The sequence below is a fragment of the Suncus etruscus genome, chromosome 11 (genome assembly GCF_024139225.1).
Source record: "Suncus etruscus isolate mSunEtr1 chromosome 11, mSunEtr1.pri.cur, whole genome shotgun sequence".
In the NCBI taxonomy this organism is placed as follows: domain Eukaryota; kingdom Metazoa; phylum Chordata; class Mammalia; order Eulipotyphla; family Soricidae; genus Suncus; species Suncus etruscus.
The window spans coordinates 27,829,283-27,847,111 of record NC_064858.1 but is presented as its reverse complement, the minus strand read 5'-3'; the positions used below and the strand labels follow the sequence as shown (position 1 = coordinate 27,847,111).

The 17,829-nt window shown below is 38.0% G+C and overlaps 1 protein-coding gene across 1 annotated transcript in view; it reads left to right on the top strand.

Annotated features, from left to right (window-relative positions):
• Positions 1–246: 246 nt before the first annotated feature.
• The window catches only part of PDE3A (phosphodiesterase 3A), a 337,733-nt gene continuing 320,150 nt past the window's right edge, over positions 247–17,829 (top strand). Inside the window, exon 1 of the mRNA XM_049782896.1 lies at positions 247–1,176. Coding sequence (XP_049638853.1) covers positions 247–1,176 — 930 coding nt within the window. The remainder of the gene's footprint in view (positions 1,177–17,829) is intronic.

The following is a 17,829-nucleotide window of genomic DNA, read 5'->3' as shown; positions in this document are numbered from 1 at the left end:
CTTGCACAAGCTCCTGCGGAGTCTGCCCTGGGGTGCGAGAGAGTACAGCCTTGGTCACTGCGGTGACTTCCAACTGGACTCCAACCAAGCAAGGCGTCTTGGGGAGCATCCCGCGTCTCCCAGGAGTTATTCGAAAGCTGAAAGTTCCCGGGGCGCGGGGGGCGGAGCGGAGAGACTGCAAGCCAGCGCGCATGTAGGGGCTCCAGGGCGCTTGGAGAGGGGGGAATCCCGTGAAGCGGGTGCGCCATGGCCCTGCCCGACGAGGACGCGGGGGTCCCGGAGAAACAGCTCCTCCACCGGGCCGGGTCCAGTAGTAGCGCGGTCCCCGCGGTGGCGGGACGCGGGACGCATTTGGGGATCCAGCGCCCCGGGAAACTTTCCAGGGGGTTGTGCGCGGGCTCCTTGTCCCTGCTGCTGCTGCTGCTGGCGCTGTTGGTGCGGCTGGTTCGTGGGGAGCTCGGCTGGGACCCGGAGAAGAGTCGGGCTCCGTTGGGGGAGCAAGAGGAGGAGGAGGAAGAGGACGCGGGCCTGGGCGCCCAAGGGGGCGTCTTCGCGGGGCCTCGGGGAGGCGCTCCCGGGGGCGGCGCGCAGCTCAGCCCTTGGCTGCAGCCCTGGGCGCTGCTCTTCAGTGTGCTGTGCGCCTTCTTCTGGATGGGCTGGTGCCTCCTGCGCGCCGGGGTGCGCCTGCCGCTGGCCGTGGCGCTGCTGGCCGCCTGCTGCGGGGGGGAAGCGCTCGTGCAGACGGGGCTGGGCGTCGGGGACGATCGCTGGCTCTCGCTGCCCGCCTCCGGGGTGGTGCTCAGCTGCCTGGCCGCGGCGACATGGCTGGTGCTGAGGCTAAAGTTGGGGGTCCTCATGATCGCCTTGACTAGCGCGGTCAGGACCGTGGCCCTCCTTTCCTTGGAGACAGTCAAGGTCGCTTGGAGACCTTACCTGGCGTACTTGGCCGGCGCGCTCGGACTCCTCCTGGCCAGGTACTTGGAGCAAAGCTTGCCGCAGTCCGCGGGGGCGGCCCCGAGGGAGTTTTCGGGGTCCCAGCGGAGAACCGGGGCTAAGGGAGAGATCCCGGTGCTGAAGAAGAGGAGAAGGTCCAGCTCCGTGGTGTCCGCCGAGATGTCCGGCTGCAGCACCAAGTCCCACCGGAGGACGTCCCTGCCCTGCATACCCCGGGAACAGGTAAGCAAGCGCCCGGCGTTGCGCTCGCCAAACTGGGGAAATCTAAAACGCAGAAAGGACTGTGCAAAGCTGGGGTGTGACTTAAGGCTTAAGGGGGGAAAAACTGGCAAGTTTTCTCCCCTCTGGCTCCACACCCCCACTTTTTATGAGGCGACTAACATAAGGGATCAAATTTGGTGGCATTTGGAGGGACATTTCACAGCTGACCCCAATTTAGAGACCAGACCGGCCACACCTGGCGCAAGGATTTCTTCCCTGGACTTTGAAACACTCTCATTTCTTTTCCTTCGCAGACATTTTCGAATTATTTTCAGCAGCGGGTGGTTGCTAAACACGTGGATGCCACTAGAAAACTCGCTTGCCATTTCTGGGTGAATTCTTTCTTTTCAAGTGACAGCTAAGTAGATCCTGGGAAGCCAGTACAAAGTTGGCTAGAAACGCACGTTTTCTGGCTTGACAATAGGTTTTTTTTACTTGAAGAGCTGAGTTTTTGATCTTATTGGAGGGTGAGGGGGGCGGGTAACCACATAATATCAGCTGATGTGTTTTGTATGTGCTAACTATAAATACCGTGTCTGGGAGGTGTCCTTTTTGAACTGTAATATTCCTAGAAATTAAACATAGGCCACCTTAATTTCCCCCCTAAATGTAAATGAAGTATGAGCATACTTTAAGTGGGTAGATATTTAGACATTTTCTGTGCTCTGGTTATATAGAAAATATCCATTCCGAAGACTATTGCGAGGGTGAGAAATCAGACTGGAGAAGAGACATGAAGAGTAAGGGCTGAACTTGTTTTAGAGAAAAGTTTAGTGAGTTTGAGGGATGAATCTCATAATCTTTAACCATTTTCAGACTATGAAATATAGGTACTTTAAGGGCCATAAAAGTGAACATCCTTTTTTTTTTTCTTTTTCTGTGTGGAATCTGAAAAGGCTATTAAGGGGGTTGACACTTGCAGGGTTTCTATTAGTAGTGGAGGTGCAGGGCTGGTTAGGGACAGTAGGTGGAAATTTACACTTTTACATATAAATGTGTGAGATTTGAGTACAGTTAGGACAACCTTTGGGGATGAGAAGATATCTTAAGAAACAGGAAGGGTTTTCTTCTTAGGCTCTTCCATGACTAGTCTTATTGCTAAGACTTTGCAGTCACCATATGGTGGGGGTGGCTGGTTTGTTTTCAACCTGGGGTTGATTACTTTAAATGTGGTTGTTTGACATTATTTAGCGGAATGGATGGCAGCCTCATTGTCACTGTGTTTATTTTAAAACAAATGTGTTTATTTAGCTTTTCACTCAGATAAAGCAAATATTTCTTGTGCTCAAGCTTTTTACTCAGAGGAAAGTTAAAAACAGACTCATACTTACCTTACCGTGGTGACTTCCAAACTAATTCTCAAACTGTCTTTAAGTTTTCTCACTTGGAGGAGATTCGTTTTAATTTTTTTACAATTATAGGGGAAAGATTTTTTTTATAAATGAAAAACACTTATAATTTAAATGCCTACAACACATATTTCTTTATAGGGAAATGTGATTATTGAAATTGAATAATCATTTATAAGGAAAAGTTGTGATTTAATATAAATAACAACTCCAAATTAATGTCTTTAGCTTCTGAAATTAAAATTTTGAAATTCCATATTAACATAGGTTGAGGAGTTTACAGTGGATTTCAAATAAGGGATGTGGTTAATTAAGCTGCAGTGTTAATGAACTTACAGATTTTTATTAGAGTTCTTTTATTTGAATTGATAATGGAGAATTGGAATCATCTGTAAACTTTAAAAGTCCAAGAGCATTGCAGTTTTAAGTATATTGCTGATTAATGCTATTGAAAATGTGTGTGTTGGTGATCTGTTGTGGTCATTTGCTGCCTTTTTTTAGTCTATTTTGAAATAAGAGAATTTCTTACAGTTGATGGCAAAACAAGATTGCCTTTTTACAGAAATTTAGATTTAAAATTTTAATGAGGATATGGGTGTGTGTTCCTGAAGACTAGTTTTATTTATGACTTATTCAAATTGTTACAGAGCACAAATTGTATGCCTGAGTTTGTATGTGGGAACTAATAAAAAAGAGTATGTCCTAAGATAGGGCAATATCTCATATGTTAACCTAGCTGTGTGAAAAGTTCAGGAGCTGTACAGTAAATGGCTTATCACTTTTATCATAAGGAAGCAAATTTATGATTAAGGGTGCAAAGTGTACCACTGTCATCTGCATGCTTTATGAAGTCAAGCACCAAAATTGTTATAAGTACATAGATTATGTGCCTGAAGCTACTCTGATTAGTTCTTTTTTTAAAGAATGACTTCTCTTAACTCAAGACAACATTGGGGCAACAAGGAGTTTGGAATAGAGATGTAGAGACATAAAGTAGAGATAATCTGGCAAGTATCTCTAGACAATTTATTTAGACTTTTCACATTGTGAGGTGAAAGGGTGAGCAATTTCAGTTTTCCTCTCCGTTTAGGGGGTCATAGTGCTCAGGATCTGTGTCACTGTCCTATGCACCTCAGTTGTGAAAGTTTCCAGAGAACAGATACATTTCCCTTAAGACTAACTCCTAAACCAAATTTCTCCTAAACCCACTAGCAGATGTAATCCCCTTTCTTCCATCCTCTCAACCTCCCTTGGTTTCTTCCAGAAGCCCGAGTCTTGCAGACTGGATATCATAGACCTATGAAAGAGTTGTGCGGTGTTGATAGAGGAGTTGAAGCAGAGACAAAACTAGCTTTGACTTCATGAGTACAGAGAAAGGTGTTCCTCTCACTCAAAAACAGTTTTCTGCTTTTTTTTTTCTTCTCCCTTCTCAGCCCAGTATCCACCAGGCCAACCCTATTGTGTGGATGATGATTGCAATTGCCATTCAGTTGTGTAGCTTTGTAAATGAGCATGCCTATCTGGGAGATGGACAGTTTCTTTCAAACTTCAATCTGCTTTCTAACACTGGAATATACCAAGGAACTGTGAAGTTTTGCAATTATTAAGGAATTATCATGATTACTAGTTACTGCTTTTCATGATACAGTTTTCAATGATGCATTTTCCCTTCACCTATAAGGCATTGAATTCGGATGCATAAGTTACCTGTCTCCTTCACCCTTTCAGAAATCACAGTTGTCTGGTCATTCCCCTGTTGCTGCCCAAACCATCATCCATATTCATTTCTGAAAGACTTCAAGCAAGTAGTATTTTAGATTGGTTACATATCAAGAAGAATTTGATATTTTGCCTATAGTTTTTACATAAACAAAAAGCTGTATGCATCTTTCCATAAATCTATTTGTGCCCATTAATGGCAAAGTTCTTTTTTGATGAATTCAGCAACAGGGATGTTTGGCTGTATTTTTTATGTTGTATAATTAAAAAATCAAGAATTTCTAAACTTGCCTAAGTGCTTAAATATCTTTAGAAAAAACAGACTTTATGGTAGGAATGTAATGGGGTCTGGTGGTTAGTTATCAAAGGTGGAATCAAGGTTTTCAGCACTGATATAAAATTATACTTAAAAAATACCAAGAAGGCAACAACAATAAAGCAAAAATAAGAAAAAGAGTTATGGTTTTATATGGAAGCTTTTTGGGTAAGCTCCTTTATGTCTTCAGTTAAAAAATCTTCACTTTTTGCATATCTCATATAACTATAAAATCCCACAGTATTTCTTCTGAAAATATAGAAGATATTGTTCTTCAAGACCTTAAAAGCATTTCAGTATAGCATAACATATTTCTCAAATAAATTCCAGGAACAGTCATGCGTTTTTAATGAAATTCTAGCTTCTGTCACATTTCAGCAATATAATTCAGCTTATGGCATACACAGAGCAATATTGATTATTTATGACTTGGTGACAGAATTAAAATTAATTAATGTCAGCTTCTGAAAACACTAAAAAAAGAAAAAACAAGACTTTCTGATCCCCTGGGAAAGGTGAAGGAAAAGAATTTTGTATGTGGAGGGACAAAATTGCGATTTTACTTTGTGAATACAGATATTTAAAGCATACTGAAAAACTGTTTTAACTGACAGAAATAGTCAGTGAATCTATATAAATTTACAGAGGTTGGAAGTAGTCAAACAGTCATTTTACTCTTTCTGTCTTGAGTCTAAAGTGTAAAAAGTTAAAACTGTAGTACTGAAAGAAATGCTGTGTATGCCGGGCTGTCATGTTAATTAAATAAACAACTAGAACAGTGGGTCTGTGTATGAAATACATTTTGAAAAGCCTGAGGGAGGGGTGCAGGCTGGCCAGGGGGAGAGACAGCAACGTGAAAAACATTCATTCTATCTGGAGTGACATTTGTGTGAATTTGTTGCGCTCTCTGGGGAAACAGCTCCCAAATGATCTTTCTGGGATTCTAGTTGAATAAAGGTGTTACCAAACTTTATTTCACTTTACATTAAATAAGTTTTCATTTAGTATGTTCATGAACCTCCAAAGCAGAAATACATCTTTATATGTTATTTGGGAAGGTTTTCTATTGCTAAGAGGTTTTAATTGTGTGTTAGGAATATCCCAGCCTTCACTGGAAACTTTTGCTAGTCTCTAGAAGTGACACATTTACATGGTTTGAATGTTAAGGTATGTTTTTCAGAAAACATTGTTTTGAGCTGGAATCTGATAGATGAAAAATTCTGCATAGCCCTTGGGTCCTGAAGTTTCCCAAGTGATTATGGCTCCTTATTGTGGGGCATGTTTCTTGAACTTTCTAAAATATGCCTGTGTGGGGTGAATTGTTTGCCCCCTTGACCAGATGTTACCTAGTCCAAAGAGTTTTACTTCTTCCTTTTCTCTGTTCTACAAAGTCCTCAGTGGATAAGATGAAAAGCTATTTTTCTACAGTTATGTTTTCAGTGAAAATCAGATAATTTAGAATAGACTTCTGAACTTCTAGAAATCTCCAGGTGATACCCAGAGGTGTGTGGTTCATATTCAAATGAAATTATTGCTATATTGTCATTATTTATTATTTTTTTTTGGATCAGACTAGGAGCTATGCAAGGGTTGCTTCCTGTAAGATTCTAAGATCTCACTTTCAGAGGTGCTAGGGGATCCTATGCTGCTTGTGGGGTATCAGATTGTGGACTTTTGTACACAAAGTATATCTTATTGTCTTTTGTGCCATTTTCCTGGTCTCACATGAACATTATTTTTTTCCTCTAAAAATGTATTTTTAGTCATTCTCAATATATGCTTTCCATTAGGTAATATATCCCCCCACCCCCATAATACTATGATTGGTAGTTGTTTCAACCTGACCTGAGAATGTGTGCATGGCTGCCCTGTGGTCAGCATAATACAGCCTTGATCTTTAGGAAAAAGGTCTTACATATATGGATAATAGTAGTTCAGATTATCAGCTTCTTGATAACTGATCTTTTGAGATTTTTATAACAAATAGCTACTAATAATTCATTTGCAGTTCAGGTTATTTTCTTGACTATGCTGTATGATTTGATTATTCCAAGAAAATTGTCAACTAGTTTCTCTTGTGAGTTTACTGAGATTTAAAACTCTATACTCTCTGAGAAATATGAGTGCCATAATTCACCTGCCCCATAAAAAATATATGAAACAGGGGCCGGGCGGTGGCGCTGGAGGTAAGGTGCCTGCCTTACCTGCGCTAGCCTAGGAGACGGACCGCGGTTCGATCCCCCGGCGTCCCACATGGTCCCCCAAGCCAGGAGCGACTTCTGAGCGCATAGCCAGGAGTAACCCCTGAGCGTTACCGGGTGTGGCCCAAAAACCAAAAAAAAAAAAATATATATGAAACAATCAATGTTTTTGAAATGACACACTAGTATCTACAGGATTTTTGGGTTTAGGGATGGAAACAAATTAGAGCTGGCCAATTTCTGGCCTAGGGACTGAGTACAAGAGCTAAAAAGAAAAGGCTGAGATATCGAAGCTGATTGAGTGACTACAGCATGGGGTTTCAGGGTGGGGAGCACAGGTCCAGTCCCCAATGTCATGTTCAGAGAGTAGATGGATAGCAGATATGGCTAATTCCTGGCCTAGGGGATGAGTTGTAGTTCAGAGAAATATTTGTTGAATAGCTGTTGTCAGAAATGCACACTGGCTATATGTGGTCACCACCAGTGAAGTCTGCTGGTTGGAATGGTAAACTATGGTTAATGGTGTCCATAAAATTCTGTCAGTCCTTTAAATGTCAAGACACAACAGACTATATATTAGGTCTTGTGCTAAAAATTCCTATAGACTATGTTTAGATCATGTGAAGACTCTTTTTCAGCCTACAGTAGAGACAACAGCATAAGGAGAAGCAAAGGTCAAGTATCCTGTCAAAAAGCTACCAGATCTGCTCAGTACTAGGTACTTAGTATATCAATATCCAGGATTCTTCATTTTCTTTATAAAATAACAAGCAAAGCTTCCTCTGTTTTTTATGGAGGAATGTGGAGTTTATAGAATTATTGATTTTAAGAAGGCCCCCCCTCACACACCATGGTGTAACCAAGTTTAAATGGCTTAAATAGTTTAGATTTTGAACAGTTTATGTTTTAGAGACAAACTATTTCTTTGACATGGAAATTAGTTTGCAGGATTTCTTGAAAAAAAAAAAACTAAAATATTATTAACTGAGTATATTTTACATCAAAATGGTAGGTATTTGTCTCTCTTGAAGTTTCTAATAGTGTGTATAGCCTAATGGCAACAAACTCCTAAAAGGCTTAAAATTGAGGCAGCTGTAGTTTGAAAACTACAGTTAGTTTGATTTTAAAGAAAAAGAAAGCCAGGGGAGTCAGCTAAAGTATACATTAGGCATCAGTCCCAAAAGTGTCCACTTTCTCCAGGACTAGGACTTACCTCTGCAGCTGGAGCAAACAAACCAGGGATGAGTCAGACTGAATATTAGAAGTCTAGGTATTGTTGGTGATATTAGATGGTTGAGTAAAACTCATCAATCACATCACAAAACTCTTTGAAGTTTTGATCATGAATTTCCTGCTAATCACAAGTATCACATGTAATCACATGCATTCATCAGGTCTTTGTCCAATATGTAAAAAGCAATCACATTGAAAAGTTCAATTTGGAACTTGGTGAAGTCTTCATTTACTCTAAGAAGAGTCTTTGGTGTGGTCCTAACTTTGTATTTTCATGTTCTTTTTTTTAATCAATTAGAAAATTGAAATGGATTAATTTCATTTAAAAACGTTCAAGATTTCAAATTTCAAGGCAAATCAATTTAAAAAATGTCCAGGATTTCATATTTCAAGGCAAAAAAGTCATCTGCATATCAGTCAAGTGTTTCTTTGTTCGTTGAAACAGATGGTTGTTTTTGCTCACCTAAATTATTTTGCATGGTTTCCTTAGGAATCCATTAAAATGTAAGTAAATAAGATGGAATATTAGTGGAGGTCATGGAAAACATTGCCATTTAGAAGGTAGAAAGCTATTTGGGAATAGTCACAAGGTAAATAACAAGCCTATTTGATTAGCACTGTCGTTGATTATTGAGGAATTTGAGTATTAAAGTTTTGAAGTCTATCCAGTTCTGCTAAGCTAGTAAAACATTAGCTTAGTGTATATTCTTGCATCCTAAGAATTCTTTAGAAAACTGATGTGTGTGTGTCTGTATGGTGGTAGTAGTGTCATATATGTTTATGTATGCATACCTGTGTATGGATGTTTTTTCTTTTGCCAGGAAATTGCTTTGGTTGCATCAATTTAGTGGAGAAACAGTGTCACCCAGTGGCTCTGATGAAAACAGTCCTGTAGATGGTATAGATGAAAGCTGTCCAGTCACAACTTTTGTTTTCTAGCAGTCACAGAAAATAAAAAAGAGGTGAAAATTCATGACAGTGACAATGTTGATTTAACCCATTCTTTCATGTTGACATCAAATAAATATAAAAAATAAAGATGGTTAGTCTTCACTTCTTTATTCCAAGTGTAACTATCTGGAGCATGTTTGACATTTCCAGCATGGCTGAATTTGGTGGAACCAAATTTAAAATACTCTGTGGATATATGTTTCTTCTGCTACCATTCTGAACAGCAATATTATGTGTCTTTAAAAAAATGAAATTGAAAAAGGTAAAATATAAAAAAGAAATTTAGAAATGAAATACCTAAAGTCAACTGTCACCTCTAATTGCAATGGGAAATCTTTGTATATACTAGTCATTCTAATTGTATTGGTAATCCCGAAAGTTTTCTTTACACCACTGATAACACCGGTAATGTGTTTTCTATTTAAGTTTACATTATGGCACATTTTATTTTTTATTGAGGCACCATGAATTAAAGTTATTTATGATTGTGTTTTAGTCATATAATATTTCAATTTCAGTCCCTTTACTAATGTCCACTTCTCTCCACTATTGTCCCCAGTTGCCCTCCCTCTCAATCTGGTTCTATGGCAATCAATATTTTTAAGGCACTGTGGTTTACATTACTATTGATGTGGTTTCATACATAACAACTCTTTACCACCTTCTAGCACCCTCTCTTCCAGAGTGACCTCTTCCCTTCACCATTGTGCAGTGTCTCCACACATCTCCTCCCTATTAAAGGATGCTTCCTATTGAAGTTCATTTCTCATGTTCCTCATTTCTTTTGCTTTTGTACATGGATTATTCCCATGTTTTTAGAGCCTGCATATGAGCATGATCCATATTTTCAAATACAACTAACTCTTGTTTAACAGGATCCTTAACAAAGAACCTTTATGTCAACCTTATCCCTAACTTAAAATAGATTTTTCTTTTAGAGTTTAATGCCTACTGGGTGAGGGCAAGAGGGAAGTTGTCCATGATCCTTTGATTAGCCATGTTTAAGGTGTTCAGTCACAGTTGGGCTGATAGACAAAAATGAAAGTATGTGTTTAGTTAAGAATTTCTCTGTAATTTAGGAAATTAAGATGACAGGTCACTGGCTTTTTTTTCCCCCTTCGTTTTTTTTGGGGGTGGGGGCCACATCCAGTGGCGCTCAGGGGTTACTCCTGGTTATATGCTTAGAAATCACTCCTGCCTTGGGGGAACCATATGAAACACCAGGTATTGAACCCAGGTCAGTCCTGGGTCAGTGTACAAGGCAAATGCCCTACTGCTGTGCTATCGCTCCATTCTCTACCACTGGCTTTTCTTAAGAAAAAAGGGGATGGAGAGTCCTGGCCACACTCTGTGGTGCTCAAAGGTTATTCTTAGAACTGTACTCAGGATTTATACCTTGAGTTGGTTGGGGTCAGGAGGTTTGTGACCTCTGTTTTTTATGGGAGAAATATTTTAACAATACCTCTCCAAGGCAGGCTTCTCATTGTTGTATATATATATATATATATATATATATATATATATATATATATATATATATATATATATATATATATATATATACATATGTATGTGTTTATATGTATGTTTATTCATACATATATTTGTATATATAAACAATGTCCATGAACATATACAATGTAAATGGCTCTATTTTGTATAGTAGGAGGAATATCAATTTGGCTATTGTATTTCTAAAGTAGATATTAAGAGAATGTCACCCTGAAGCTTTATGTGATTTCAAATTGTAGGGTGAACTGAGAAAAATACATAAATGAGAAAGAAGGCACTTTAAGTGTTCCCTTCCTTCCTTTTCCTCTGCTGCAGCTCTGAATTAATTAACTCTTAGGGATCCTTTCAATGTGACATCGTGAATGAATGAGAAAATGACTTTTCACATATGGCACTTTTCTTTATAGACATAAGCATGTGGAATGAGTTTTTAAAAGAATGCATTTAATTTTATATAAAACAGTTTCTAGCTCTCTATGGCATTTAGCAAATTGATTTATAAAGTTTTCTTCTGTGAACCAAGATTTATTCTCTCCTCATATCACAAAGGGAATACTATTGCAAAATTCCATAGAATCATGATACTCTTAGAGCATCTTTGGCTTAAATAAAGTTATGTGTCCTTTGGCTTGATCTGGGCAAACAGGACTAATTCCCATTTCTTGAAGTAGCTAGCTGCAGAATAAAATGCCACAGTAATCATAACTCTTGCTTAAAAGAATTTGTCTTTGAACGTAGCTAGTCATTTACTCTGGTTCATTTTGAAATTGCTTACAATTAATGCTGAGGTTGTCTTATAAATTTGGGGTGAGGGGGAGAACAGTGACTTTTCTCATTGTAAACTGTAAATGTTTTTCATGAGATGTACTTTATTTATGTTTAGTTTTATTAAAGGACCACATGATTTAAAACTTTTCATAATTGGGTTTTAAACATATTGTGTTCTAGCACTAAACTCAGCACCAATGTCTCCTTTCCTCCACCAGGTTTCCCGGCTTCCCTTCTACCCACCCCTACATCCCCAGCCTGCTATCTTGACAGGCACATTTTTAAGTGTGGTTGTTGAAGTTCAGATCTCTTGTTTACAGTGTTGTTGCCTCTGTGGTTTGGACAGTTAGCTCCTTTACTCTAAGGGTGCTCCCCATTGCTTCCCATCTATCTCTTCCCCACCCTCAATTTCTTTCTGTCTCCTCTCTGTACACAGCTTTATTTTAAAAATGTTAAGAAAATGGAATCTTCTCCCTGAGAGCAAGTTAAGAAATTTAGGAAATGTCTTTCTATTCCCCACCACACCCTAGCTCACCTTGTCAAGTACCAGAAGAATTTTATGTAAGGAACTTGTGTTTTTAATGAAATTGGATTTTAATTAAAACTTTCCATCTTCCAAAATTACATTCCAGTAACTAAATATCAGAGCCATGTCGGTGGTTAATATTTTCTCTCTGCATGCATAATAAGCCACTTCTTCTGTGAGTGAATGTCATGGAAGTTAGAAATCAAAGACATATGATTGGGCAAAGGGGAAGACTATTTTTTGCCAATATGTGTAGTCTTGAACCCGAAGACATTTTATGTTCGTATGAATACAAACCAGGAAGTAGTTAATTTTTTATTTTTTGTCAAACACTGTGATTTACAAAATTTTTTATAATAAGTTATTTCAAGCATTCAGTGTTCCAACACCAAAACCATCATCACCAGGTCCTTCTCTCCATCAATGTCCTCAGTTTCCCGTCTACCCACTTAGCAGGCACAAACAAACAGTGCCTTAGAAAATCCTGTGAACGTGCCCTTGAGTTGTGCTACCCAAGAAAGAGGATTTATTTTGTGATGAGAAACATTCCGTGGCTTGGGTATACCTCAGTTGAGGTGCTGACTCATTAGTAGAGTCTCAAGTTGAAAGGAGAGAATTGCTACCTATAAGATGCCCATTCTAGTTTCAAGGTCTAAGAAGTCAGATCTAGGCTCTAACAATGTTCATTAGTAGAGGGAAACACCCCCTTTAGCTTCCTTTTCTAGCCATTAAGACTAGTTTGGCTAGTTCCTAGATTATTATAGGTACATGATCCAGAATGGATAACAAATTTGACTATCAGGACAAATAGATTTGGATGGTGAGGGGAAATTGAGATGGATGAGATTGATGCTCACAGTTTGGGCTACATCCTAATGGTGTTTGAGGCTATTTCTGGCTCTGTGCTCAGGGGATCATGCAGTGCTGGGGATGGAATTAGGATTGGCTTCTTGTAAGGCAAGCACCTTAAGCCCACCTTATGAATAACTTTATTTTTTCTATCAGTGACTTTTCATCAGAAATATTTATATTTTTCAGTATTCTGGGATTGAGCTAGTGAATAACTTGATCTAAATAATCTTTTTATGAGAAGAAAAGAAGTTTAGTCACCAATCTGTGAACTCATATTCTTAGTATGATGTTTGTATTTTTCTTACTACACTTTTTTCCCTCTGTGTCAGATAAGGGTCTAAATATCTCTGTGTTCCTACCAAGAGGAAATGAGTCCTACATATTATTTTTAGCTCTCTTCTGGCTGCAAATAACCAAAGTTAACACTATGCTCATTAGAAAGAAGACTAGAATGGTCTCAGAAATGATGACACTTTTTCTTTTAGAAAAATTGAAAGTCCAGTTTCTTCTCATGTTCAACTAGAATACTAATTGAGGAGAAATAAACTTTGACTTGATTGGTGTCCATTCCTTTATAAAGAAAACTGTGTGTGTTCTTTAATCTTGCTTTAGGTGTCTATGTATAGTGCTTGGAAATTAATTTAGTGCCTCATACATGTGAGGCATGAGCCTGCCATGAGCCTCAGGCTCAGCCTTCTCATTCTACTGTTTGGTAATCTGTATTCCTGTGATAGTCAGGCAGACTATCTGTATTTACTGTTAAATAAATTTTGTCTCTGTGGTCTTTTCCTTGTGGACATCACACACTGCCATTTGAGCAGTTGCTTCCAGAGATAACTCAAGAAATTAGCTTATTTTAGATGTCATCCTACAAGAGTGCTAATAAAGTTGTAGTGTTAGTGTAGAAGTTTGTAAAAGAGATTGAAGGTCGATTAATTGAAAACATTATGTTTACAAGTGATATGTTAAGTTTCAGTCAATTTTGAGGGGTTGTTTTTGTGCCTAAAATGTTTTAGATACTTTTTGAGTCCAAATAATGTGTAATAGAATTGTAATTTTAATTAAAAATTATTTTGTGGGAGCCACACCTCGCAGTGCTTGGGCCTATTTCTGGCTATGTATTCAGAGGTCACTCCTGGAGATGCTTAGGGGACCATAAGCAACACTGGGGTTTAATCAGGGTTGTCTGCATAATGGTAAAGGTCTTAACCCCTGGACTAGCTTTCCAGTCAATGTAGCTTTAATATTTAATAGAAATATTGTAATGTCCTCTCTAGAAGTCCAAAGCATCTTTTTTTTTTTTTTTTTTTGGTTTTTGGGCCACACCCTATGACGCTCAAGGGTTACTCCTGGCTATGCGCTCAGAAATTGCCCCTGGATTGGGGGGACCATATGGGATGCCGGGGGATCGAACCGCGGTCCATCCTATGCTAGCGCTTGCGAGGCAGACACTTTACCTCTAGCGCCACCTTCCCGGCCCCCCAAAGCATCTTTTCTCAATCAGCTAGGCAGATTGTTATGCCTATGGACCAAAATAGGAGAACAAAGTTAGAACAAAATATTGTTTAAACTATTTTAAGGGTATTTTATTTCTTTATATATGTGATGCCATATGATCTTATAGGCCGATTTATCTAGATAATTGAAATACTGGAAGAATTCAGAATATGAGATTTTCTTTGAGTATATTACTCTTAAGAATAGGAAAGTTATTTTCACTAAAAAATAAACTGAGTTCTTAGTTTTATATCAACAAATATTTCTTGAACAAACAAACCATTTCTGAATTATTTTACATTTTTATAATAACATTTAGGACCAGAATTTTTAAGACAATATCTTTATTTAAACACCGTGATTACAAACATGATTTTAGTTGGGTTTTAGTCATAAAAATAACACCCCTTCTTCACCAGTGCAACATTTCCATCACCAGTGCTCCCATTTCTCCCACGCCCACTCCCCGCCTTTATTCCAGACAGGCTTTCTACTTCCCTCACTCATTGACATTATTATGATAGTTCTCAGTTTAGTTATTTCTTCCTTTGGGGGAAAGGAAGCTAACTTTATGCCATCTAGATTATGTTTATTCTCACTCTTTTTTTTTTTGTTTGTTTTTGGGCCACACCCGGTAACGCTCAGGGTTTACTCCTGGCTATGTGCTCAGAAGTTGCTCCTGGCTCGGGGGACCATATGGGACACCGGGGGATCGAACCGCGGTCCGTCCAAGGCTAGCGCAGGCAAGGCAGGCGCCTTACCTTTAGCGCCACCGCCCGGCCCCTATTCTCACTCTTAATGATTTCTTTGTGTAGTAATTAAATTATTTTTACTAGATAAAAAGGGTCTAAATTATATCAACCTCCTCATTTTCCACATTTGCCTTTATTTCTGTTTTGCTTTAATAATAATTGGTTTGATTCTTTCTACCCCTTTTAGAGAAAGAGTACTAGAACATTTTAACTTTTTCAGCGGAATTCTGTGAACACTTAACTTGCCTGAAGTGAAATGTTATGTATTTATGTGTTATGTATGTTAATGTAAGAATTTTGGGGGGAATATTGGCTTCAGATAAGACTGAACATTAAGTTATCTCAAAAAATAAAGTGGCCTATAGAAATAGAACTTATCAATGAGTGAAAGAAATTAATATAAGTGGTTTGCTTGTGCAAGAAGACTAGATTAAATTCTGAAGAAATTCTTAAAAATAATTTATTTTAAATATGTTGGTCTTTGGGGACAATTATGTGTATGCATTTAAAATCTAGAGCTCTGTTGAGTTGGAAAGAAACATTCTTAGATACTGGGTGGGGAGCTCAGTCCTTCATAGGGTCAGAATATGACTCAAACTACAAACCCATAGATTATTTTTCAGAAGTCAGAGTGCTTTTTGTTAAAGTTCTCCACATTCATTGTTTCCTAACATTTAATTCTGATTCTCTGCTTCTTTAGCACATTTATCACTTTGTCTTGTAAATGTACTCTTTTGTTGATCATGTTTCGACTTTTACCTCTTAATGCGACCAGATTGATTATAAATGTCAGCCAGGAAATGAATCTTCTTAAGATACGGACTGCATTGAGTATTTGTCACCTTCTAGATATTTCATGATGTCTAAGTTGTTATCCTTTTTCCTGCTGCTAATCAATCTTTATATAACTTTTGTGCCGTGTTAATCTAACTATTGTTTTTGAATTCTAACAGTGAATGCTTCTGATAATAAATTAATGACTTCCTTCAGGAATTTTCAGTCTGAGAAGGGATTGACTAACTTCATATGCTTCCTACATACCAGCTATTTCTCAATTGAGATGCATGCTATAATTCTCAAATTTCACTGTGAATAAGGATCATTCAGGAAGTCAATTCATAGGCCTGGTTTTTTAGGTGCTGTTAAATTCTGAGATAGTCTGAGTTACTTAGTGTTCAATGGAGTCCTAAAGTCAACTCTTAGATGCTACATTTGAGAAACAAGGAACTAAGAAGCTCAGACCACTAAAGCTAAATAGAAAGTTTAACTTGCACTATTAAATAAATCATTACAATATACTTGATTTGGTATTATGGAAAATAAAGCTTGATTTATACGTATGTACATAAATGATAGATCATGGATTGATGAGTTTCATAAAATTTTGCTTTGATTTCCCCATTGAGGATATATCAGAAATTTTTTTGTCTATATATGAATTTCTTCATCTGTCGAAAAGGGTAACCATCTCTCTACTTCCCTTTTATGACTGTGTTAAACTAAATAAAAATAAATTATCATAAATATATTAAGAATAGAGTCTATACAATGATAAGTATTTATATTCATAATTTTAATAATTCTATTTTTAACAGGGATAATGCAGTCAGGACTTTAAAGATGAATGTTTATCTAGAGGAAGTAATAAACACATGTTGGACATCCTTCCTAGTTGGACATTAATATTTTATATTTCTACATATTATATCAAGTTACTGAGGTGTGAGATATGATCTAAATATCAGAAAGTATAATAAAAATTTAAATTTTATTTTATAAGATCAGATTTTGTAGTATTATAAAAGACACAAGTTGTCTTTTTAAATCATATCCAGCCATATCCTGCCATTTCTGGTGAAGGATACTCTAGGTCTGGTTCTTGGGGTTTGCTCTTGACAGTATTCACGGACTACACACTAATGGGGTTCAAATCTAGGCTTCAAACCCATTGACCTCTTTTCTCAGCCAAACGATGCCAATGTTCTAGAGTAAAGTGCTTAAATGTATTTGAAACCACTAACAAATCAAGAATTTAGAGATTCAGACAAGTTAACTGAAGAAGAAAAATCTAGTTCAGGATGATGATAATACTTAAAAAGAAGGTGATCTGAGTATAAAGTATGAACAGAGATATTTTAGACAATTGATGGGATCATAAAAAATGTTTGTCCAAATGACTGAGAAAACTCTTAAGAGTCAGCTGAATGGTCACATGTCATCTAAGTTATGTTCCTATAGAAATGGAGATCTCTTTCCCCTTTGATTGGTGTTGGCTGACATTGGGACCCATATTTATTTGGAAAAACTTAAGGGTTAATTTTTTTCAGAATTTTTTTAATCACAGTAAAATTTCAGTCACACTCTACTGGATTGTTACCATGAACCTATCTGAAGAACCAGGAAACCAGGTTAGGACTGTGCTGGCCTAGAAGGGCTCAGTAGTAGGGTGTGATTGTGGGTGTCATTATTAATGAATTCCTCAAGATATTCTCTCTTTTACCAGATACTCTAGGCCTCAGGTCTTAGCACAATTTTTCTGAAGTTGTTTTTCCATTTATTCTTCAGGAAGAATGGGGAGGGCAGATAAGGGTGGAGGGGGTTGGATTCAAGCTCACACACATGTGAGGAATGAAGTCTCCCACAGCAACTTCTGTCCCTTTGGTCCATAGGCTACATGATCAATTTTTCAGTCTATTCTGAGTCATCGTTTTAGTTTAACTTTGGAAGAATCCGAGTTCTTTAGCTTCTTTAGCATCTTTCTCCTCTCTCTCTTTCTCTTTTTTCTCTTTCTCTCTCTATGTCTCTATCACTCTGTCTCTCTCTCTCTGTCTCTCTCTCTCTCTTCCAATTCTGTTTTATGTATTGTCTTCCAGAAATGTACTGTGAATTCTTATTTTTAGTCTGATTATCAGGAAAGTCACCCTCCTTGTACATCTCA